Here is a 26,427-nt window from a genome sequence, read left to right on the forward strand (position 1 = left end):
TAAAGCAAACCTGCCTGGAACAAAGCTGACAGCTGATTTCTCGTGGCAATAAATAATGAAGAGGAACATAAAGTTATCACTATGTAGATCAGAATCAATTTTATAAAAACCACATCCATCTGGTATCATCTTCATTTTGATCATTTCAGTAACTCAGATATCTCAGTAATTGTGTCTTTTGGTCACTATATTGAAGATTTATTAAGTATTTATAGCCTTCTAGTAAAATATCTGTAATGTGGTTTGCTCATATAAAAGCAAAAGGAAGGGAAGATATAAAATAAGTGAAAACCTTGAAACTTCCCATGAGATTTAATTTGGCTGCAGAGATGAATGCTCCTGCAAAAATGAAAAATATCATTTCCTTTTTAATACGGGCTCATAGTAAAAAAATGACAATACAGGTTATCTTAGCTTTTAAATCTAAGAAATTCTAATTGGGGTTTTTGTATATTTTAATGTATAAAGTAACCCCCCTAATTATATATTTTAATGTATAAAGTATAAACCCCCCTAATTGGTTTTTTTTAAATGTTGTTTCTAAACCAAACATTTGCACTAAAGAAATTCAAATGTTCACCTAAAATATGCCAAAATGCAACAATCATGGGGTATTTATTTGTGGCTTGCTTTCATCCTATATAGTTTTTTCATGTGTCTTGGTACAGTTTCATCTACAGGCTCTGTGCCTCTGCAGAGCTCACATTTGAAAATGGAAGGTTTTGCTGAAAATTCTGTGCCCTGTATGCCAGTTTCTTCAACCTGCTTCTCCCTGAACTCCAGATGTGATAGAATATAGCTTGGAATAGGAATTGTAATCCAACACCACTGGAGGAAATCAGGATGGAGAAGAACACTTTATGCTAACAGAGAAACCCATGTTGTCTTGCTCTGTTCACTTTTACCTGCCATCACAATATAGCCTTGCATCCAGGGTAACTGTTATAAAACCCAATTATAATGTGGAGGAAGGGCTTTGATCACCCAGTTGTTGTATAACCTCAAAGTATTGTTTTAAGGTGGCCAATAAAAGGTTTGTCAATAGAGGTACTTCACTGACTGAGCTATGAATTATGAGATGGCAAATAGGTGTATCCATAAGAAAGGCTGAGCGCCAAAGAATTGAGGCCTTTGAACTATGGTGCTGGAGAAGACTCCTGCGAGTCCCCTGGACTGCAGGACGATCAAACCAGTCAGTCCCAGAGGAGATCAACCCTGACTGCTCTTTAGAAGGCCAGATCCTGAAGTTGAAACTCAAGTACTTTGGCCACCTAACGAGAAGGAAGGACTCACTGGAGAAGAGCCTAATGCTGGGAAAGACTGAGGGCAATAGAAGAAGGGGACGACAGAGAATGAGGTGGCTGGATGGAGTCTCTGAAGCAGTAGGCATGAGCTTAAATGAACTCCAGAAGATGGTAGAGGACAGGAAGGTCTGGAGGAACGTTGTCCATAGGGTCGTGATGGGTCGGGCATGATTTCGCAACTAACAACAACAAAATAGGTGTATGCCAGTGGTTCTCAACCTTTTTAATGCCGCGACCCCCAACCGGTCGTAAGTCGAGGACTAAACCGGTCGTAAGTCAAGGACTAAACAGGTCGTAAGTCGAGGACTAAACTGGTCGTAAGTCGAGGATTACCCAACCGGTCGTAAGTCGAGGACTATCCCTGCCCGGGAGCGCCGCACATGCGTGGTTCCGCCCCCTGCGCCGGCGTAGCTGGCAAGCGGCAGAGACGGAGCAGGCCGACCACCAGCTGGCCCAGCTCAAGGGAGGTAAGGCACCCGCCGGAAAAGGGGGAAAAATGGCGGACAGCCTTGCTTGGCGACCCCCGTGAAATGGTCGATCTACCCCAAATGGGGTCGCGACCCATAGGTTAAGAACCGCTGGTGTATGCAAATTGGGATTTGATGTAAAATTTGTTTTCTTTAAAACCATTTTCCTCTTGTCTGTCTTTTAGGCCCTATGTGAATGTGCTCTTCAAACTCCTTATGACAGCTTGAAACTAGGCATGCTATCTGTGCTTTCTACCCTGTCAGATACAATAGCCATCAAACAGTACTTCAGCATTGCTCCAGGTATGAATAAATTACATCAGCCTAATTCTGGGGTACTTTTCTTATTTATGTGTTTATTTATGGCATTAACATAAAAAATACTGCTAGTGAGTAGTCCTTTTTCTTGAGAAGTGTTGAAACTGTCCAGTTTATTTTAATCATGCTGGAGTGTTTCAACCATGGTTGTGACTGGAATTTTCAACTGAGTTTCTGGTTCACTGTTTCTTATTAGAAATTGCCACAATCAACAAAGTTTATGGGTGTACTGAAATGTCTTCTTTGGACAAATCAATTTCCTTGCATTTCTTGTATCTAATCAGACAGAATTTCACCAATCCCACATTCTTTACAAGCTGTTCCCCATAGGTGGTTTATGAGAACAAACAAACAGAATCAATATCCTCCCCATTGCCAGACTTAGAATAAAACTTCCACATATTCCCATCACTTATACATAAGTAAACCAAATCCATATTTTAATATTTCTCCAGTTATATTGCCCATACTTGCTCTATTAGCATTTTCCTACATTCTCAAAACATGGTTTTCTTTTTATCTGTTTTTTTTCTTGAACATTAATAGTTATAGTATTATTTTCATTCTTCAAGGTTCAGTATGGTCCCCAAACAAATCTTTGAAATACTTTTTCCAGCTCCATTTCCCCAATTCAGCCTCATGTCATTAATCTAGAGTAGGTTACCAGCCTTAGTTGTACCCATTTCATATGCATTTGCTGCTAATACTCAGAAGTGTACCTGCCAATTTTGTCAGATTTTGAGTGGTATGCTCAAATGCAAGCAATGTCCACGTTTTGTCCAAGTAACTTCATGCTGTCCCAATCAAGCTAGGACTTTTAATCTAGAGATTATCTTGCAAGTCACCATATTGTTATCTACTTTCCACCACTTAGGTTAGATTCAATATACTGACACACACAGGATGTGCATGTATCTGTATATTCTTATATATATATAAGAATATATGTACAGCTATTGCATGACAGTAATGTTCAAATATATCAGTGTGCAGAGTTCAAAGCTTAGATAGTTGAGATATAGGATATGTCCAGAAAACGTGATGATGAGTGACCAAGATATTGAAATAACTGTATTTCAATAATACAGTTACAGGTAGTCCTCGAATTACGAGTGTAATGGAACCTGTACATTCCACTCATAACTCGAAAACTTGTAGAGTGAATCTCGTACCTCGAACGAGATCACTCCCTTTCTCATTAAGTACACATGAGGTATCTCGGGGGCGGGAAGGCTGGGGGGGACTAGTGATGGAACAGGCCCCCAAAGCCTCCCCGACCCACTAAGAAATCTCATGCTTCCCCCTCCCTTCCTGTTGCGTCGGACTCACTTACCTTGCAAAATCTGTCTCCTCTCTGCCACGGTTTCTTTCCCTTTGAGGGAGAGGGGAGTCGGCTTGGAAATGCTTTTTGCGTCGACAGTGGAAGCTCCTGGGTGCCATAATATCGCGCAAGTTCAAACAAAAATGCTCTGCAAAAGAGATCATGGCCCCTGGAAGCTTCCATTCTAAGGGGAGGGGAAGTGTTTGCTTCGTTTGCATGTCTATGGGGCAAAGCGGGGAATTGGAGTCAGCCGGGCGCAGGACCAATGCCGTCCGAAGCCCGGGTGTGCTGCTCGCTTACGTGCTCCAGTCTTGGTTTGAGGGCACTAAGTCTTCAACTGAGTGAGGAGGCATTGTGGGGTAAATCCCCTTGGACCTGCATCCAAGCTGCTGGCGGTGGCTGCGGCAGCAACAACCACCTGAGTGGCTACGATCTCCCCTCTTCAGCCACCCACCTTGCCCGACCTACTCCTTGCCTGACCGGCCGGTGGCACAAATCTTGGCCGCTCTTCTGCTTATGCTCCTCCCCACGCCAGCAGTGGTGGCAGCTTCAGTTTCTCCGCTCCGTCCAAAACGACGAAAGCGGAGGCACAGAGCAGAATTGCTCTCAAGAAAACACTGGTGTGCTGCTCGCTTGGGTGCGCCGGTCTTGAGAGCAATTTCCGCTCTGCGCTTCCACTTGTTTCCACTTGGACAGAGCAGAGAAACTCAAGCCACTGCCGTTCAAACACTTCTTATCCAAACGCAGACCTGAGAGACATTGGAAGGTCCATGTTCCTGCCAGTGGGGTGCTTCAGAAACAGAAAGGAACGCTCCGTATGACTGAGGTCTCCGTTTGGATAAAAAATGTTTGAGTGCCTATGGGGCTATTCAAAACGCAGGGATTCGCTGCGTTTTGAAGCTCCATGTGACGGTCCTTTCCGTTTCTGAAGCGCCCCACTGGCAGGCCTTTTCTCAAGCCCTTTCCTGGTGAAAACAAGCCTCCGGAGCGAGCACGCCCCACTCTTTCGCTCCATTTTCGCCAAGAGAGGAGACAGACTTTGCAAGGTAAGTGAGTCCAGCACGGCAGGAAGGGAGGGGGAAGCAGTTGTGAGGAAGGGGGGAATAGGATGAATGTTGCAGAGCCTCTGCGGTCGCTCGTAAGGGCGAACGACTGCCGTGATGGTGCAATATTCGTAATTTTGGGATTTGCTCGTAAACACTAGGGGGTGCTGGTCACGTAACTTCAAACAAACGTTAAGTGAATGCTCCTAACTCAGGGATTATCTGTATTATTGTTGTCAATTAAATTTATCTTGAAGGAAAAGGTTTACTCATTCTGGATCTTCCCTCAAAATCCTCTATACAAATTGCCTGCAGCCTTTTGAAAATCCTCTCACAGTTTTTTTTCTCATTCACTCCCTGCAAAATTGTGATTCATGCTGCTCTCATTTCTCTGTTGACAAGAGACTCTTTTATAGTTTGGATGTTTTCATCTACTCATCCCTAGAGAATTGCCAATACTATTAACACAACTAACATCTTGGTTTTCCCTTTCCTTTGAAAACTGCAGAAAAAAGCTTGTTTCATGTAATAAATGTTACCATGCTGCTTAAAGATGACCCTTTCTTACCTAGGAACAAAATCTACTACAGCAAGGTCATCTGATCTGGTCAAGCTTGCGCAGGAGAGCTGTTATCATAATAATCAGAATATTGCAGCACATGGAGTACGTGTTCTGACAAATATAGCTGCTTCTTGTCAAGAAAAAGGTAATTCCAAAAGGTGTGGAAGGAGCAGTGTTTGCAGAACAGTTTATGACGATTAGCATAGCATATCATGTTCTCATCTGAGAATGCAGTATAAATGTTCCTAAGTTCCACTGTTTTCTATTGCTGCTTCTTTCTATTGCTAATGCTGCTTTCCAGTTCCTAACTAAATCTTATAGCCTTTTTCATAATGCCATTTTGGCTGGATGCCAAGCAATAAAACACTTACAGACTAAATTGTTTGTGTTTTGGTAGAAACATATGCCAGTAAGTCTGGTAAGATTAGAATATATTTGTTTTTGGACTGATTTTGGCTGTGTTCTGTTGCTGTGATAAGAGCTCTATACTCCAGGGCAAAACTTTAATATAAATAATTGTAAATGTAATTTTCCACAATCCTGTGTATAATAGTGACTTGAGTGATTAGTATCTAAAGAGTAAAGCATTATAATCTAATCTAGAGAAAAGAAGGATTAAGGGTGACATGATAGTAGTATTTCAGTATTTGAGGGGTCATCACAATGAAGAGAGGGTCAACTTATTTTCCAAAGCACCAGAAGGCAAGACAAGAAACAATGGATAGAAACTAATCAAGGAGAGAAGCAACCTGGAATTAAGGAGAAACTTCCTAACAGTGAGGACAATTAATCAGTGGAACAACTTGCCTCCAGAAGTTGTAGGTGCTTCATCACTGGAGGTTTTTAAGAAAAGACTGGACAGCCACCTGTCTGAAATGGTATAGGGTCTCCTGCTTGAGCAGGGGGTTGGACTAGAAGACTTCTAAGGTTCCTTCCAGCTCTATTCTGATTGATTGAAGATAATTTATCTCTCCCGTAGAACTTTTGCCATTGGAGCAAGATGCAGTCTTTGGCCTTGAATCTCTTCTTGTTCTTTGTAGCCAAGAACCAACTTCATCTCCCGAAGCAACTTTAAAGGTAAATTGTAAGGTTTTTTTCATCTTGTCTCTCATACAAATTGATGTAAGAGATTTTCCTGTATATTTGTTTAATTATTATTATCTGTTACTTTAATTGTTATTTGTTATTTTAGATGTCTTTGTGATTTGTTACTGCAATAGTTGGTATTTGGGGCTGTCCTGGATTACACAAAAGGTGCAGTTAGTGAACAAGGAATGACATTATTGTTTGGAACAAAATTTAGTAATTGCATTTATTCCCAGGATGCTTCCAGATTTAAAAAAAAAAATCAGTTAATGCTTTTTGAGCCCTTTATATTAGAATGTGCTCTTTCTATTATACAGACTGACCCAGTCATCGGGATCTTCAAAGGAAATTCTTTTTCAGGTCTTGTTAATGGGAATAGCATGTTTTGCAGAGCACAAGAGAGAACCTTGTTAGTGATATTGCTCTGGTTGGTGCCAATATTGATTTTATTTTGATGCCAAAGAAGTGTTCTGGCTCTTCTTCCAAATTTTGGAATCATGTAGTTTGACATCAGTATACATTCTGTTTATACTGAACTGCAGAATCCGTCGTTCTGAAATTGTTGTGTTTTTATTGTGTTATTACCCTTTCTGGTTTGTTTTTCTCATTGTACCTACTCAAATTATAAGTATGCTAATACGTGTAAAATCAACGTAAGAAGTTAAGTTTTGAATATAGAGCCTGGAAAGGGCTCAGAGAGAATTTGACTGATGAATTGTCTATGTGTTCTATGTAAAGGAGAAAGTCANCCCCTCCCCCCCCCGGACTTCCCAGAACTGAGTACAGGGATAAATACATAACATCCCAAGTCTAAATTAAGCTATCCATTCATAATACAATATAGCTTTTGAATAAATATTTTTCTTTTCTAATATTTTTTATATATTTAATATAATTTATATATATATATATATATATATATATATATATATATATATATATATATATATATATATATATATATATATATATATATATATATATATATATATATATATATATAAAATATTCAAGTTTATTATTGTATGTTAGAGTTAAAGTATGTTAATTTTGTTTGTATTATGAATGGATAGCCTACCTACTATTAATATCTATAGAGACATCTATTATACCGACTATTAAATGTGGAGTCTTCTAATTGCCTTTTGACTAGCCAGAGAGGGGAAAATGGGAAATAGCAATTTATAACTATCAGCATAACACTGAACTTTGGTTTAAAATTAGATCCAAATTGATACATTGATGCTCAGGTATGTAGGAATTAGTAAGCAATTTGCTTCAGATTATTTTGTGTTATAAAAACTGTGATGTACAGGCAGTCCTCAACTTAAAACCAATCATTTAGTGACCGTTCGAAATTACAAAATGCACTGAAAAAAGTGACTTATAATCATTTTTCACACTTACAACCATTGCAGCATCCCCATGGTCACATGATCAAAATTCGGATGCTTGGCAGCTAAATTCATATTTATGACGGTTGCAGTGTCCCAGGGTCATGTGATCACATTTTGCGAACTTCTGACAAGCAAAGTCAATGGGGGGGGGGGAAGCTAGATTCACTTAACAACTATGTTACCAACTTGACAGCTTCAGTGATTCACTTAACAATTGTGAAAAGAAAGCTCCTAAAATGGGGCAAAACTCACTTAACAAAAGTTTTGCTTAGCAGCATAAATTTGGGGCTCAATCGTAGTCATAAGTTGAGGAATACCTGTACTAGATGGTACCTTTTAAGAAAAACACCTAGAGCAGGGGTAGTCAACCTTGGCTCTTTTATGACTCGTGGACTTCAACTCCCAGAATTCCTGAGCCAGCTAAGCTGGCTCAGGAATTCTGGGAGTTGAAGTCCACGAGTCATAAAAGAGCCAAGGTTGACTACCCCTGAACTAGAGTATCATGAAAGCTGAAAAAGTGCCATTTTGTTTTCGTGCAGATCATACTCACTTGTATGGTGAAGCTGGCGAAGAGTCGCCCCCATCTGAGCCAATCCATCGTGGAGTCCTTGTTGACACAACTACCGCGTGCTCAGGAGGCTGCTAGAATTCTCATATGCCATTGTTTGGCAGCCATTGCGATGCAGTTACCCGTCTTAGGAGATGGAATGCTGGGAGACCTAATGAATCTCTATAAAGTGATTGGATGTTCTACTTCCAATAAGCAGCAAGAGCTTTTGGTAAGAAACTCTTGATTCAGAATGATTCTTCTAGGTAACAGATGAATCTGTTTGGATTCAGACTGAATAAACATTTAATGAACATTCAGCAGAACTAGTTGCTAGCTGACAATGTATGTAACACTTAAATCCCAGAATTCCCCAGCCGGAGTTGAAGTCCACATGCCTTAAAGTTGCCAAGATTGGACATCCCTGACTTAAATTGTTGTATTTATAAATAGAGTGAAAAGCATGACACCTTTATAAAATTGACGTCTTTGACCACCTCTTTTCTATGACTACGTTGTTTTTAATTCTCCAGCTCTCCTAGGAGAAAATGGACATGTTTGCTGATAAAACCCCCTAGAGATGCCGCTAAGATTAGCCAATTACTTCAAAAGGACAAATTATTTCTAAACCTGATAGGCTTGAGGAATCTAGTGCTTTTCAAATACAACTTCCAGAAGGTCTATTCAGGGAAACTGAAGGATACAAGGAGTTTTACCTTAGGACTATCTGGAGAGTTATCAATCCTTACCAATTGAGTTGAGGGACCAACAGCAAAGAATTGCACTGACCAGCTAGCTAGTTTTGTGTTGAACTTTCCAAAAATTATTCCACTTGGTCAGTAAACAAAACATTACAGAGTATTTAATGAAAGATATCACTGGATGTTTTGAAATTCCATAAAGTAAGTAAGATGCCTAAAAAACAATATTATTTGCATAGTGACTACAGACTGGAGATTTTATAAGGAAAGCAAACCAAATCAATCTAAGCCAAAAGGCCCTGCTTGAAGAGGCCCATAATTTTAAAAAAATACAGCATAGAAAAAAAGAGAATAATGGGGGAAGGAGCAATGAATTGGGAGAAGGAACATTACAAGGCAAAGGCTGCCTATAGCTCCTGAGTCTTCTTTTTGGTCTAATTCCTTTGACAGTAATTAGTGAAAACTGAAAGCATATTTTCCTTCATTTTAGAGGTGGGAAACAGCTGAAAACTATAATACAATCCCTAGAAATAAATCACCATTGGAAAACAGCTGAGATGTACACATACCCCAGCCCTGCCAACATATGTCCATTGGAGTTAAGCAGCTAATAAATTCAAATGAATAAATGAATATGTGAAATAACCCCATCCATTTTGCAGTATTCTATCCTCCCCACATATCGAGTAGCCTCAGTCTTTGGAACATTGCCTGTACCTGCAGTAGAGAGCAAAATGAAGCCCAAGAAGAGATAAACAGTGTAAAAAAAATCAGTCTGAGAAAGTGTAAGAGAAGAAAAATAATCTTGAGGATGTATTTGCAAATGAGAAAAGAAACAGTGTAATCAGAAAGATGGTTAAAATAAAACAATATGCAATGCATTTTAAAATGAAGGTAGCAAAGCAGTACCCATGTAGAAAATAAGAGTTAAGTGAACTTTCTCATTGAGCCAACATTGGAAATATAAAAGCCCATTTCAATATAACTTTTTGTTTAAAAAAAGCAGCAGTATGACTGTTCCCAATTATTGTTCTGCCCAGTAGATGGCATTTATTTTACATGGTTGGCCTGGTTGGCCTTAGCAAATGCAGTGGAAAATGTGAGAACTTCACACTGTTGCTGACTCTCTTCTTAACATGCTGTGGAACCTGGCTTAAAAATATACAGATATTTGTTAACAAGTTCCTTTATAACTGATTTTCTTCCTTGAGTCCTGTATTCTTTGGAAACTTTTACCTTAGTGCTTAAAAATGAACGATCATAAATTTAATGTGCAGTGTGTGGAAAATGAACATAGGTTGCTGGATGAATGAATAACAACTGCTAAATATGTTACATTACAAGTAGCCCTTGGCTTATGAACATTTGTTTAATAGTAGTTCAAAGTTACAATGGCCTTGGAAAAAGTGACTTAAAATCTGTGATTGCACTTATGACCATCACACAACCGTTGTGATCACATGATTGTAATTTGAGTGCTTGGCAACCGGCTTGCATTTACAACCAATTGTGTGTCCTGTAGTCACATGATTGTGATGGGCAATCTTTTTATGAATTTCCGTCAAAAAACTTCCATGGGGAAGTGTTTTGTTAAGCAAACCACCATTGTTAACAACCACCATAAAACACCTCATAAAACCGAGTCCAACTCAATATATGGTCATGGTGACCACAAATTCTGGTCCCAACTATGGTTGGAAGTCAAGGACTACCTGTATATACAAAGCAGAAGGGTGCCCATTTCGAACAGTCAGTCCTATCCTGAGATCACAAGAGATTTTTTTAGTTAAAAAGTTGCCCTAATGTTTGACAGCTGCAAAGCAAGGAAGTTTTATTCGATCATTATGGGAAAATAGTCCTATATCATTATAAGGAATGATTAGAATCATTATGGAAAATGCTAATGTGTTTCTCAGTGTGACAATTCTATTCAGATTTGGATTTGATCACACTTTGAAAATTATATAGGGCATTGTATTTCTAGAATGCAGAATGACAGACCTTGTACCATTCCAGACAAATGGCTGTCCAATCTCTTTGTAAAATCCTCCAGTGTGAGGGAAAACCTCACAACTTCTGGAGGCAAGCCATTCCGGTGATTGTTTTTACTGACAGGATATTTCTCCTTAATTCTAGGCTGGATCTCTCTTTGTTAAGTTTCCATCCATTCCTTCTTGTCTTGCCCCTCTGGTGCTTTGGAGAATAGGTTGACTCCCTCCTCTTCGTGACAGTCCTTCAAATATTGGAAGACTGCTATCATGTCATCCTTAGTCCTTCACTTTGTTAGAGTAGACATTCCCAGTACTTCAAAAACTATACATTAGACTAGAAAATCAGTGTAGATAAGAACAACCAAAATGATCAAGGGCATGAAACAAGAAATGGTTATAGCTCAGAATAAAAAAAATGAGGGTGATCCTCTTTAAACGATGCATAGAGAAAGATTCTGTTCATATATTGCACTATTTTGTAGCATGGTTTATTAATTTTGGCTTAGTTTATGAATAGGCCAATATAGTGCATTCAGATATCATAGTTTAGCCTGATGTCAGCATGCTGGGCAGCAAGTTAATACTGTAAATATCTCTATCATTAAAGCTATTTTCCCTTTCTCTGCTTTGTCCTCTCTTGTGCAATGAACAAATGCTCTGGGCTCTCTTTCCTTTACACTAGCAAAATTGTGGTTTGCATATTTCACAGAAGTACTAATCGGTACGGAAGGAGAGTTTGATACAGGTAGTCTTTGACTTACAATCATTTGTTTAGCGATCATTCAAAATTATGACAATACTGAAAGAAGTCTATGCCTCCTGTTTAAGACTGGCATCCTGAGATCATGTGACCACCATTTGTGACCTTCCCAGCTGGCTTCCAACAAACGAAATCAATGGAGAAAGCCAAATTCTCTTAACAACCATGTGATTCATTTAATGACCACTGTGATTCCCTTAACCACAGCAAAAAAGGTAAAATTGGATGCAACTCACTTAACCACTACTTCACTTAACAATTGAAGTTCCGTTTCCAGTTGTTGTAAGTCAAGGACTACCTGTGGTCAAATTGCTGATGCTCATCCAATTCAGCCTTCTGTCAAGACTTTGTGTGGATTTTGACTCAGCCTTTTGCTTTTGCTTTTTTTTCTCATTAGGTTTCTCTTGCTACTGTGATATTCGTTGCCAGTCAGAAGACATTATCTTCTGAAGTGAAAGCTGTTATCAAACAACAGCTTGAAAATGATTCAAATGGATGGACAGCTTATAGGATAGCCAGGCAAGCTTCAAGAATGGTATGTGGTGCATAGTTATAAATCAGATTTTTTTTAATGCACAAAACTTTTTGTGTTTTTTCTTTTGTATGCTTTATATAAATTTTGCTTTCAGAGGTAATCATATATAGTCAGCATATAGCAGAGGCAGGTGTCCCACTTCTCATGTAAAATAGATGTATTTTTGATGAACTTTAATAATTGCACTTAGCACTTAGACTTATATACTGTTTCACAGTGCTTTATAGCCCTTTCTAAGCTGTTTACAGAGTCAGCATATTGCCCCCAACAATCTCGATCCTCATTTTATCCACCTCGGAAGGATAGAAGGCTGAGTCAACCTTGAGCTGGCAGTCAGCAGAATTAGCCCGCAATACTGTATTCTAACCACTGCACCACCACGGCTCTATGTTCTTTATTTGAAAAAGGATTTAAAACAGAGTTGAAGATGTGAAATAATTTATGTAGTTTATATAATTTATATAAAGTAAATTCTTCTTTCCTCCAATAGATGGTACCCAGTGGGCTAGCAAATAGATAAAACAATGTAACTAAAAGCACAATAAACACACTTTCAAATATTTCTGTGCACATTTTCAGCTTCACCTAAGTGTTAGAGACCTACCTAAATAGAAGTTGCATTTGTCTGCTGGTAGAATGCAGCAAAGGGAGAACTGGTCTGAAAAAGACTCTGTAGCAAATTTCAGAGCCTGGAAGCAGCTACAGTATGAAGAGCAATTCTACCTCACACTTCCATCAGCCATACCTCTAACGATGGCAAGCCTAAAGCAAGTGTCTGTAGGATAATGGGGTTTTTGTTTTTTTTAGACAACCACGTCCCATCTTTTGTAATGTTTTACAAATCATAACTATGGCTGGAAACAAATTGGTAACTTGTGGAATTGATTTGTCAGGAAAATCATATTCTCCCTGTAATTAATGTGAGACAATGGTGTGAACAGATTATTTGATTTTTTTTTCATCCACCTTTATTAGTTTAATAAATAATATACATTTATAATTTTATATGTGTCTATGTGTATTGTATATGCCAGGGATGGCGAACCTTTTAGAGACCGAGTGCCCAAACTGCAACCTAAAACCCACTTATGCATCGTCGGGTGCCGGGTGTGTGTGGCCCATTGGGGGTGTGGCCCATTGGGTGGGCGTGGCTGTGGTGGTAACGGCAGACTGGGTGGGACTAAAAAGTTCAATCAATCAATTCCAACTTTGCAAGATCTTTTTTTTTCCCCCGAGAAGTTGAAATTGACTGATTGATTGAACCTTTTTTTTTTTGTACACGGTGGCGGAGGCCTAAAGCGAAAAGGTTTTATAAAACCCAGCTGAAGGCCTAGGACTGGGGCGATGGTGCGCATGCCCACAGAGACGGCTCTGAGTGCCGCCTCTGGCACCGGTGCCATAGGTTCGCCACCACTGGTATATGCATTATACATTTATAAGACATATCCTGGGACAGACACATGTGGCACACTAAATCTTCCCTAGGGAGATTTCCTCTTGACCTCTATTGAAACCTTAGCATTCAGTTTCAGTACTGGGTTCAGGAGCAGACCCAACGTGAAGACAGCCTTCAAGGAAGAATGTAAGCCCCTTTCAACATTATGTATTGCCTCATCTTTTTCTTTTTAAGCAACTAGAGTCTCTTCTGGCTTAAATGTGCCAGATTAAATTCTGGTAACAAATGCCAGTTAGTCAAAATTAATTTTCTTGGCAAATCAAATTATGTTTATGCAACTGACGTGGTGTTACTGAGAGCACAGTGCGGTATCATGTATATGCTATTTGGGCAGCTGTTGATGGGAATTCTGTATACTGGAGCACAGGCACTATTACAGCACAGAAGGGAAGATTGCCAGCAAGTTTGATTATACTTGAGTTATATATTGCAAGGCTGCTTCAGATACATGTTTATTACTATCTGCTATGTTTAAGTATAGAGAATGTTCTGCTGTCTTCCTGTTTGCCTTTACCTTGTGTAGGGTAATCATGGCATGGCCAAAGAGCTTTATCAAAGCCTGCTGACCCAGGTAGCTTCGGAACACTTCTACTTCTGGCTGAACAGTCTGAAGGAGTTCTCCCATGCAGAGCAGTGCTTAACTGGGCTGCAAGAGGAAGATTACAGCTCTGCCCTTTCTTGCATTGCTGAGTCACTAAAATCTTATCACAAAGGAATAGCATCTTTAACGGTCAGTGGTTTTTTTTCCCCCTTGCAGAGCTGCTAGTCAAAGTACAAGTAGTCCTTGACTTACAACAATTCGTTTAGTGACTGTTCAAAGTTACAGTGGCACTGAAAAAAGGGACTTATGACCGTTTTTCACAGTTACAGCCTTTGCAGCATCCCCAGGGACATGTGATCAAAATTCAGATGCTTGGCCACCGGTTCATATTTATGACCGTTGGCAGTGCCCCAAGGTCGTGTGATCACCTTTCGCAACCTTCTGACAAGGAAAGTCAGTGGGGAAGCCAGATTGGCTGTAACAGCCGGGTTACTAACTTATCAACTGTAGTAATTCACTAAACAACTGAGACATGAAAGGTCGTAAAATGGGGCAAAACTCACTGAACAAATGTGGGCTCAATTGTTTTTGTAAGTCGAGGACTACCTGTAACAATCTTTTATTTTTTTCCTGTTTTGAGCTATAGCCTTCTGTTTCCTTGGAAAACCAATATAAGGTTTATATCTCATGGTTCAGAACAAGCTTTGGCTGGAACTGAGATTTCAGCAGTGATCCAGTGTGTTCTTATTTAGGAGATGGAGATTCCATCATTTCCTAGACCTCTGGTATGCCCAGACATGGATAGGCGCTCCCATAAGCTTCTTCTCTTTCTGAAGAAGAACCAAATATAGTTAGTGGGGCATTCCAGTGGTGCATGTGAAAATCTTGTCTGATATATCCTTTTCTTTGCTCCCGTAGCCCTCCTTTTTATCCATAGTCCAAAACCTGTCCAAATTAGGAAGTCTGATAGCCTCTTTGTAGATTGTAATCTATGCCTGGATTATTTGAAGGTCAGATATATCTACTGCTTAAAAAAGAACAGGAAAAAAATCCCTTGCACCTACAGCAATAAAATTCGTTATTGTTGCAGAAGCAAACTCCAAGGATGTGTCCTCATTGAATTAGCAGTGTGGGCAATGTGAAAGGGAGGAGTGTTTGGTCTCTCAATCACTTCATTTACTGTGTAGTTAGTTTACTCCCACAGTAATTTCAGCCACAAAATACTGCTGTGTAAGAGTGTAGGTGTTGAGCACATTATGTATTGCTTTGATACATGCATTAACTTTTCTCCAAGAGTGAATATGGAGGAGGCAGAGTCAGAACACTAAGATTTTTGACTGCAATTTGAGCAATCTTTGAATCTCGGTATAATCAACCAAATGCCAAAGTTCCTTTCTTCAAAGAGAGACCTTTCTTCCCATGTGCTTCTTCTTTTTAATTAATAAAAAATATGGCTTTTGCAGGAGTACAACCCTGTTCCACATTCCTGAAGCATTTAAAAAGAGAGGTTAACTTGCCTGCTGCATATATTTAAATGAGACAGAGGATTTGCAACTGAATAACCCATTGTTTATTTCAGAAATGCTGTATTTGCCACATAATCTTGAGGTGCGTTAGTAAAGCTGAGATGAGGAAAAGAAATAAAGTTGAGGTTTAAAATATCTTTAAAGCTTCATTCAAAAAGTGACTCATCAACCAATTTGAAGTAAATTAGAACATTGATTTTGAATTAGAGAATCCTTTGGTCAAATTCTCACTTACCTCTGAGGCTGGGCCTATTTACTTGCTTCCCAGGTTTACTCTGATACCCCTATTTTACTGGGCTCTAAGTTTCCTGAAAGAAAAAAGAGGTACAGATGCAATGATTAAATATTCAAATCAATATTATAGATATAAGCATTACAGGTAGTCCTCAACTTACAGCCACAATTGGGACCAGAGTTTTGATATCTAAGCAGTATAGTTGTTAAGTGTCATCACATGACCAGGGTCAATTTTATGATCATTTTTATAGCAGTCATTAAGCAAATCATCACAATATTTCAGTCAATCATGTAGTCTTTAAATAAATCATGTGGTCATTAAGTGAATCTGTTTTTTCTCATTGACTTTGCTGGTTGAAGGCCAGCTGAGAAGGTCATATATTGCAATCATGTGACTACAGGACACTGCAGCCATTTATAAATGCAAGCCAGTTGCCAAGCACCCAAATTGCAATTGTGTGACCAGAAGGGTGGTATGACTGTCAGAACTTAAAGGATGAGTCATAAGTCACTTTTTTCATTAAATGGATTAAAATTAAATGAATGTTTGTAAGTAAAAGACTATTTGTAGAATTTCCTTTTATGCCTTTACAAACATAGGTTGTCTATATTTATTCTGTAGATTTTCTGGATATAGAAATTATGTTTTCAAAGCAAGTCACTTGATGTGATAGAAATAAAAGAATGGGTAAAGGGCTTAACCTTATTAGGTTAGCCAAATTCCTTCATTCTTGTGTTGTACAATTGTCATTTTTGACTCCAGAACAAAGCAATTTGTCAAACTCAGCTAAGCAGAAATGAAACAATTTATATAGAGCAGAAAATGTATTTAATTGCTTAATGCTATGAAAATGTACTAATTTTAATAGAAAGAATATATGAAAATTGAGGCTTTTACAAGTGTCAGCTTGAGCCTTTATTAACCTTGTAAAAGCTTTTTATTTGATGAAACTATAAAATGTGATCATATAATTCAGGGGTCCCCAACTGGGCTGCACAAGTGGGCAAGTGAAGCTTCATCTGAGCATGTGGGGGATCTAGGTTGTGTGTGTGAAACCATCCCCCTGCCACCCCCACTGGTCCGTGGAGCCAGAAAAGTTGGGGACTGTTGATATAATTTATTCATCTCACTGGACAAACATTTGTTTGGTTATTTTGAGTGTCTTTAGCATTGCCCTTTAAGAGAATATTTATAAACTGAGCAAATAAAGAAATCCTTGTAGTCGACATCAACAATGTTGTGGTAAAATGTTCACCACTGCAAAAAGCACCTGATCTGATGCCTATATGTTCTTTACAAGTGCCCTCTTGGCATTCTCATTCTCATTCTCATTCTCTCTCTCTCTCTCTCTCTCTCTCTCTCTCTCTCTCTCTCTTTCTGTCTCTCTCTCTCTGTCTGTGTTTCTTTTCCGTTATCCTGCCTCCTTTACCTTGTATTCAAAGGATAATTCAAGAATCAAATTAAGTAATTGAAGTTTAAGAATATTACAAAACCATAGTATCATAACATATTTCATAACAATAGGACAGTAATCCATTGTACCATCTTGTCCTTGAAAAACTACAGTCATTGTTGGTTTCTTATTGGAAAACATGTCCACTGTCCCCCCCCCCTCTTCTCTTCTGAAGATGATTTAATTGGCTCAATGAAGTAGGTAAAATGCTTGAACAGACTGTACTAGGTCACCATAATTAGAGCATTCTGCAAATGATATTGGGTTGGTAATCTATATGTTAAATATAGTCCATCCTCCAACGCAAATTGCAACAATCTCAAAACATAATCAGAAGCTACCATCTGCACAGTCATTTGTATAAGTGGTTTGCTGCTTTTAATAAATAATCCCTCACTATCTAGACAAGCCCTTCTTTTCCCTTTGGAAAATCATTTCCAACTATTTACTAAATTATTATTTATGAACTTGTTACTTTGGACTCAGATTATGAGTCTCCAAGTTATACCTTTACCTGATTGTTATTTTTTTTTCCCTTCCAGGCTGCCAGCACACCACTTAACCCTTTGAGCTTTCAGTGTGGGTTTGTTAAACTACGGATTGACTTTCTCCAAGCTTTCTCTCAGCTCATTTGCACCTGTAATAGCCTGAAGACGAGTCCCCCACCTGCTATTGCCACAACAATTGCCATGACTTCAGGCAGTGATCTCCAGAGATGTGGTCGTATTTCCAACCAGGCAAGTGACCTGATCTACCTGTGCTGTTATTGTGTGAATATAGTTCTTTATCGTGAGCTCTGTGATTACTCACGAGTTATACTTCTATGCAAATCCCCTTTAAATCTTCTAGACTAGAGTCTAGAGAATTGCAGATAGTCCTCATTTAGTGACTATTCGCGGTTATAACTGTGATGAAAAAGTAACTTTGTGATCAGTCCTCACATTTACATCATGTAGAACAGGGGTGTCAAACTGCCAGCCCGCAAGCTGGTTTCATCATACCGAAGCCGTGCCCACCCCATTGCCAGCAATGCAAAATGAGTCGCAAAATGTCGCGACATATCATGTGTCGTGACGAGTTTGACACCTGTGATGTAGAACAAAGGAAAGTTGAAGTAAGCATAGATAGTTTCACATAGCAACCACTTAACAACTGAGTTGCCATTCCCATTTGTAGTTACTAAATGAGGACTACCAGTGTTTAATGGGAGCTCCAACCTCAGAAGTATCACATCACTAGCCACAGTTCCTTAATTTTGTTTTAGACCGCAAGTGTTAGCACATTCATTAAAATAAAATTGTTTTCATTTTATTTTTCCTATTTTTTTCCCCAATTCTTCTTCAAGTTCCTTGAAGAAACCTGTAAGGAAAACTTGTGTTTCCACTGCAATTGCCTAATCTTTGGCCTTATGGGTCCAAGAAGCCCATTTCACAAGTGGTAGCATTGTAGGAACAAATTTTCTTTCTCTAGTGTGTGCTAACAGTGTTTTTCCTTGCTGAAAATACTATACTAATTACCTAAGCATTGCTACTTGTTTACTAAAGTGGCTTGTCACAATTGTCTTCTTAATTTGTGAGCCACACCGGGTTGAACCAAGCCTTAATGAAGGCAGAATCAAAGCTGTGGTAACTTCCTTATTTTTCTCTAAGCTTCCTACCATGTCCCAGAAATTGTATAGTGGCTTTCATGTCTCTTCAAGACATCAATCAAGAGTTACACTTACAAGATGGATAGATATATGCCTCACTCTAATAATAAGTAAATGTTCCACTGCCCAGAGAGAATGTTTACATCTCTGTGCTTGTCATTATTGGTATTGTGGAAATGACACATTGAGGATTCAAGATATTCTATGAGGCCTGCTTTGCCTCATTCTGACCAAGGCAGAATGAAAAATAGGGATAAAAGCCTACCACTTTTCCAATCCATCTCTAGCACCATAAAGTTCTTTCACACAGTGGTATTCTCCAAATCTGTAACTGCTTCACCACTCACTGAGTCTGAGTCTTCATCACCTTCTCTTCAGTCATAGAAATCAATCCTGAAAGGAGGGAATCTAAGGCAGAGGCCCCCTAAGAGTAGTTCTGTAATAAAATTCCTGTTGTTTGCAGGTTTTTTCTTAATGTCAGCTGAGGTATGCCTTCTTGTAACTTATGGTCAATATTCTATACCCAATGCTTTTGAGAGCAGAAAACTGATCTTGTATTCTGTGGCACATTTCTTGAGGTATACGAAAAGGACTTCATATCTATAGGCCTTACTGTGTCGGACTAGATTTTACTTCCACCACCACTTAATCTGTTCAGTGAAATCCTGCTGGGTATCCCCACTTAAATGGAAATTGGAATGGCCTCCACAAAAAGCATGACTTTGTCAGGTACTGGTTAAATGTTTGGAGCACTCTCACAAAATACCCCTCCCTTTGTGCATTTTTTCGGTAGGAGGTAAGGTAATGCTAGCCATCTCAGGATGCCTTTGGCAGTTAATTTCTTAAAGCACTCCAAAACATTATAGTTTTGTGATCTAAGTTTGTTTGTCAGTTGTGTGATCTATGTCAAAGTTCTGACTGACAAACCCAACCAAGCAAATAAGTCCTGGACTTTCCGATCTCTTAATGAGAGACCGGCACATATGAAAGTAAAACCAGCTCTGGCAGAACCCCTCCCAAACCCTTATAGTAAAAGCATTAACTTCTTTCTCCTCCCTCTGGGTCAGGTCATGTTGCCCAATCAAGTTGGAAAATATTGTTATGAGAGAGCATCTCTGGGTCTAGCTAGCCACCTGGCCATTGTCCTTGATTCCCACAGTCTGCTTCCTTAATATTTGAAGTCTGTATTCTACCTCTCCCCTCTCCCAGAGCTCATTGGCAAGTTGAGAAGCAATGTCTGTCGCAACAGCAAGACTGGGCTTCAAAACTTGACAGTCTATTTTTGTTTAATTTTTCAAATTGCCTGGAATCAAAAGTAGGTGTTTTATATATAGAAAATTATTAAACTCTTTTGGAATTTACTGAAAAGTGCTATACTGATATTTTAAATCAATAACTATTTTATGTTCAAAGACATTAGATCCTTGCACTATCCCTAATAATACAGTTTTACATATACATATTAACATATCACTGAAACATTAGGACATTGAAAGAAGCACATCATCAGAAAATCGTCATTTCTTGGATACCAGGAATCAGTAGAGTGCATTGTTTTCCATCTAACTTACTCTAAAGTAGGGGTGTCAAACTCAATTTCATTGAGGACCGCATCAGCATTGTGGTTGCCCTTGGGGGGCCGGGTGGGTGTGGCCAGGGTGGGTGCGGCCTACTGGGTGGGTGTGGATGGAGTGTGTGTGGCCTATTGGGTGGGTGTGGCCAGCTCTACATCGTTCGTGTCAAGGGTGCCTATGGGAGCCTGGGGAGGAGTGGGATAGATCTGAGGGTCTCTGACAGAAGGGGGTGGAACCAGGGCAAGTGCCAAGGCATGGTCCACTGGAGGAGCCTCACTGTTCCTCTCAGGCCATCCGGAGGGGGGCTTATGGAGCTAAGACTGAATGCATTTCAGCATAGATGGCCACCACAAAATTGTACATTGGCTCCCAGCCGGCCTGGGCCAGGGCCAAGGCAGCGGGGGCCGTTCCCTCACTGTTTCCAGGATGGCTTCGCGGGCCACATGAAACCACTTCGCGGGCCGCATCCGGCCCCCGGGCCTTGTGTTTGACATGTTTACTCTAAAGGTCATAATACATGTAGCTTAGCAGGTCTTCCAGAGCAGACTCTCCCATAATATGAAAAGTCCTGTTCCTTCTATTTATTCATCTGAAATGAGGGGAGGAGACATGTGAAATAGTAAAGCAACATGTGGGGTTGCAGCAAAGAGAAAATCTTAACATGCAACCTAACAGCAGAACAAGGGAATAAAGCAAATGCTTCTTTCAGCAAAGTAAGGCGCTTTCAGCCACAGGAAGAAGCATGAATTGAGATTTGAGTCTGATCCTGCTGCCAATAATCTCATCTTGCTTCAATTTATAGGGAGCTATAAGAGAGATACTAGACTAGAGCCAAGTACAGAAAGAGTTTTAGGATAGCATTTAGGAGTCTCTGCAGCAGAGACTGCCCTTTGATCTAAGAATAGGTGTACTTGGTGTAGGATGCTGTTATAGGTAAGCATAGGAAAAAGGACAGGCCAATATAATATAAACCTCTTAGTTGAATTCTTTATGTATAATGTTCAGTCATGACCAGTGTCTTGTTTTTGTTTCTCTTTTTCTGTTTTGCCTCCACTCTGTGTTATGCAGATGAAACTCTCCATGGAAGAATTCAGAAACCTTGCAGCAAGATATGGCGATCTCTATCAGTCTTCTTTTGATGCAGACTCTGAAACACTGAGAAATGTGGAACTGTATCCTGCTTCTTATAATATGAAAAAAGTTTAAATCTTGGAACTTAATACTAAAGCCTCTATTGTATTGTTATTTATGAATGCTAAAAGAAAAGAACAAAGAGAACTGTTTGAAAAATGTAGATAGGTATTTGGTGTCTTAACTTCTCCCTTCACTGTAGTCCCCCATCAATTTGCAATGTTTATGAACATTTAACCGCTTAAAACCGTACTGTAAGTGCTTGGATTTGCCTTGCCTTATATTGTATAGTAGGTATGCAAGCCAATCTTGTTTGAATTTGATTATCTTGCTTCTTAAAAATCAGAGCTTGGATGTTTTTCCCCCAAAGAGGCTCCCTTGAGTCTATTGTGGCAGCTTAGGTAGAGCTAAATTTGTGCAGGCAATTCTTAGATACTTATAGTTTGAACATGCAAGTTCATTTTTAAAGTTAAAAACAAAGCATAATTATGGTTAGCTTGCCAGAATTCATCACTGAAAGTACGCCTTTTAATTTAATTTAAAATTTAAGCTTTGTCTCTTTTAATATAGCCCATCCCATATTGTCTTACTATTAGTGATTGTGTTTGATTATCACAAGTAGGATTGTGAAATCAAGTGTCTTCTTTGCCCAAGAACAAAATACTCTGTACTTCAAAGCTGTGTTCTGAGTTGGGAACAAAACAAGATATTCCATTCCATATTGTTGTTGGAGAATACAAAAGCAATTTAAAGCTTCAGAAACATATTCCATTGTCGATATGAGAAGTTTAATAGTTTGCAGAGAGTAATGCCATGCTGCTTTTGCTATATCTTCTCTGTGAATCATGCTTTCTTTTTTAGATAAGTTGCTGAATGCAAAAATGTATTTTGTACATGTACATCAAACAATGTATATTGCTTTCTTCCAGATGCCAAATACAAATACCACCCTGCTTCTTCATATATATGTTGAGGGTTCACCAACTGAAAAGTTGGGCATTGAGATTACCCATTAACAGAGCTGCTGTTGCTGTGCTGTGGAGCTCAGGTTACAGGCAAATTGCAGTTGTGTTAAGATGAATCCATTATTGTTGCTTGCTTCATTTCATGGCTCAGTTGTATAGGGATCTGAAAAAGTTGTCATTCTTTGGCTGGATTTTTTTTAAATGTTGAAGTCACCTTCTAGGTCAGTGGTGGCGAACCTATGGCACGGGTGCCAGAGGTGGCACTCAGAGCCCTCTCTGTGGGCACGCGTGTCGTCGCCCCAGTCCTAGGCCTTCAGCTGGGTTTTATAAAACCTTTTCGCTTTAGGCCTCCGCCACCATGTACAAAAAAAAAAAGGTTCAATCAGTCAATTTCAACTTCTCGCAGGAAAACAAAAGTTCTTGCAAAGTTGGAATTGATTGATTGAACTTTTTAGTCCCACCCAGTCTGCCGTTACCACTGCAGCCATGCCCACCCAATTGGCCACACCCAGCCAATGGGCCACACCCAGCCAATGGGCCACACCCACCCGGCACTCGACGATGCATAAGTGGGTTTTGGGTTGCAGTTTGGGCACTCAGTATCTAAAAGGTTCGCCATCACTGTTCTAGGTAGTTTTTCTGCATATAAGTTGATAGACAACATAGCATAGCTACCAGTACTGTTGTAGCCCCAGGACGAAAAGAAAGCATGAGGGAATTCCTCACTATACCTTATGCAAGAATACTCAACATTGTTTTGAACTTGATTCAGCCAGAACATGGACAACTCAGAATGTTCCATTGTAATGTCTGAAGTGGAACTATTCTGAAGGTGTTTTTTTTTTTTCCATTTTGTCTCTACCCCACATTGCAAGCCACAGATATTTCTTTCCTAGTTCTGAGATTTGTTTCTTTTTCCTCTAGCTAAGTATGCAAATAATTGAGAAGGCAATTCTCTATATGCAAAATGTACTTTCTCTTACCCAATGGGAAATAGAAAAATTACATTTTTTAAAAGGCAGTATTACATGTTTAATTTTGTTTTGGGAAAGCAAGGCTCTCCCCATTTCTTCCATTCCGTTATTTAAGACTCCTGTTTGCTCCATTTATTCTTTTGGCAATAGGAACTGCTGCTACAAATGAACTTCCAACTGTGCATAGATCTCTCTTGCTTGCACATATGTCTGCCCTGGGCTGCTAGCCATATCCTGTGTTCATTCAGGCCTTTTATGTCTTGTACCACCAACCGCCAACTTCTTCTGACGTTTTGTTGCACTGTTACAAGGAAAAAAAGTCCCCAAGTTAAAAATACTTGGGCTCATTCAAATAAATAGGTTGACTTTTCAATGCCATAGGATATATCGTGTATGTATATCATGGCAGTTTCCCATCATTATTCAAATCCTTTTATGTGTAAGATAATATAAAATATATGTTGCAACTTTTCTTTGTTAATATTCTTTAACATCACTTCAGGCAGCAGCAGAGTTGCTTATTAATATCACATGCAATTGAAGCTCTGATTTTAGATCCTGAATCTGCAAGGTATAAGTACTTCAGATTGCCTTTTGTCTTTCTTTTATTTGCTAACCTTTTCACTAATATTCATGTTCCCTCCATATGTTGGCTGGACATTATGGGAGCTAAAGTCCAGCATATTTGGAAAGTGCAGGCTGGGGAAGGCTCAGCTGAGCAGTTCTGCTATAAAATAAAAGCTATACAACGTTTCTGTAAAAGAACACACACCAGCTACTTCTTGAATTCTTTATAAAAGCAATGTAGCAATAGCAATAGCACTTAGATTTGTATACCACTCTACAGTGCTTTACGGCACTCTCTGAATGGTTAATAAATATCAGCATATCCCCTCCCCGCCCAATCTTGGACCTCAAGTATAAGTCTTACATGAATATTTTTTCTGGGGATGTGTTGTATTTTAATCTAAAGCCACACAGGTGCTTTAGAGTGGACATGGGCCTTATTTTTCATATATATATGTATAAGCAATTTTTCTGCTTGAATCCAAAGAGCGATCTATCTCTAGTGCAGTGTTTCTCCACCCTAGCAACTGGGGAATTCTGGGAACTGAACCCCACGTATGTTAAATTTGTCAAGGTTGAGAAACACTGCTCTGATGTCCTCCTTCAGGAAGTACTTTTCCCATTATTTTCTGCTAGTGAGCATTTGCACATTTCCTGTGCAATATTATAAAAGGTTCTGGAGCACAGTTGAGATTTTGCATTCAGCGTTGATTTAGTCCTGTTAGGCTTCATCACCAATCCATATGAATTTGGTGTTCAGCCTAAAATCTTGGTGAGTTGAGACCTGTTTGAGCCCTTAGGCCTTTTTCATCTTTTTGGAGAACAGTAGCCACTTATTCAATTCATTATTAAAAAGGCTAGACTTGTAGATATACCCCAGATGGTTTGGAGATACTTAAATGTTCAGGAAAACAGAGATGTTAACTGAAATAGAAAACTGTTCTGGAGATTTAAGCAACATAATGGCTCCAGTATTGAAGAGAATACAAGAAGCTATCAAAGAATATTACTCTTGGTATATTGTGTTTCTATGTTTAATTTTGCATCAGCAATACAATTGATATTCCTTATTCTGTTAACTCTTTCAACTAGACACTTCAAATATGTGTAAATACAGGTAGTTCTTGACTTACAACCACAATTTCTGTTGCTAAGTGAGACAGTTCTTAAGTGAATTTTGCCCATTGTACGACTTTTCTTGCCACAGTTGGAAAGTGGATCACTACAGTTGTTAAGTGAATCTGGCTTCCCCATTGACTTTGCTTGTCAGAAGGTCACAAAAAGTGATCATGTGACCCTGGGACACTGCAACCATCATAAATACCTGCCAGTTGCCAAGCGTCTTAATTTTGATAATGTGATCTTGGGATTGCTGCAACGGTCATAAGTGTGAAAAATGGTCATAAGTCACTCTTTCAGTGCTGTTGTAACTTTTGAACAATCACTAAATGAACTGTTGTAAGTCAAAGACTACCTGTACAGAAAGTACTCTGCAGGAAAGATAAAATAACTACACACTGAATATATATATATATATTTTTACAGCTTCCAGGAATATGGGTCTGCGGGAGTAGCCCATGCTGCAAGTGAATATGAAAGGAGAATGATGTCTGTGTTTGGCTATGTGTTGGAAGAAGTGGAGGCGCTGAACCGAAAATATGCACCAGTATCCTACATGGCGAGTAATATCATTTCTTATATAGAAAACACTCCAGGGTTTGGCCTGAGATAAGAGAACAGAATCCTCAAACTGAAAAGCTAAATATGGTTTTTTACATGTGTTTATGTATATTTAATCAAAATATTCTTCAATAGAAAAGTAGGAATGAGACTGCTTCTCTTTTCTGCCTTCTTTTATTTCATTTTCCGGAACTTGAATTTTTAAAATATACTTCAAGCTCTCATGCTGTGACGGACATTGTACAAAAGGTTTATCTGTAGAGCTTGCCAGAGACCTTATGCAATTGTTCCTATTCAGTAATACTGATTGGGTTTCAGCAAGACTTTTTACCAATCTAGTATTTCTTTTATTGGCTCAATCATCTATGAATACTAGTGCCATTTATACTTGCTCCAAAAACAAAGCGGCAAACAATCAGTGTTGCATTGGGTATACTCTATTTTCCATACGTGGAATAAAATCAAGATTTTGGACGTACTTCAACCGTTTTTTTATTTGATCCCTTGGAAAAGGCAGCATAGATTTTGAGATTTTTTTTTCGCCTGTGGTGAAGATAGATTTGAATTTTTATGTTCATGGAAAAGGGCATCGACTTCTGAAGAAAAACCGAAATTACAATAACACCTGAACAGCAGGAAGGA

The 26,427-nt window shown here is 39.1% G+C and overlaps 1 protein-coding gene across 1 annotated transcript in view; it reads left to right on the forward strand.

Moving 5' to 3' along the window:
- Positions 1-26,427, forward strand: part of INTS7 (integrator complex subunit 7) — a 45,875-nt gene that overhangs the window by 10,594 nt on the left and 8,854 nt on the right. Inside the window, exons 7-16 of the mRNA XM_015814656.1 lie at positions 1,957-2,074; positions 5,026-5,160; positions 5,995-6,092; positions 8,038-8,277; positions 11,895-12,032; positions 14,012-14,218; positions 17,789-17,983; positions 21,537-21,640; positions 24,041-24,109; positions 25,651-25,783. Of these exons, the coding sequence (XP_015670142.1) occupies positions 1,957-2,074; positions 5,026-5,160; positions 5,995-6,092; positions 8,038-8,277; positions 11,895-12,032; positions 14,012-14,218; positions 17,789-17,983; positions 21,537-21,640; positions 24,041-24,109; positions 25,651-25,783 (1,437 nt within the window). The remainder of the gene's footprint in view (positions 1-1,956; positions 2,075-5,025; positions 5,161-5,994; positions 6,093-8,037; positions 8,278-11,894; positions 12,033-14,011; positions 14,219-17,788; positions 17,984-21,536; positions 21,641-24,040; positions 24,110-25,650; positions 25,784-26,427) is intronic.

The sequence above is a fragment of the Protobothrops mucrosquamatus genome, unplaced genomic scaffold (assembly GCF_001527695.2).
Source record: "Protobothrops mucrosquamatus isolate PMUCROS unplaced genomic scaffold, P.Mucros_1.0 scaffold_91, whole genome shotgun sequence".
NCBI lineage: Eukaryota > Metazoa > Chordata > Lepidosauria > Squamata > Viperidae > Protobothrops > Protobothrops mucrosquamatus.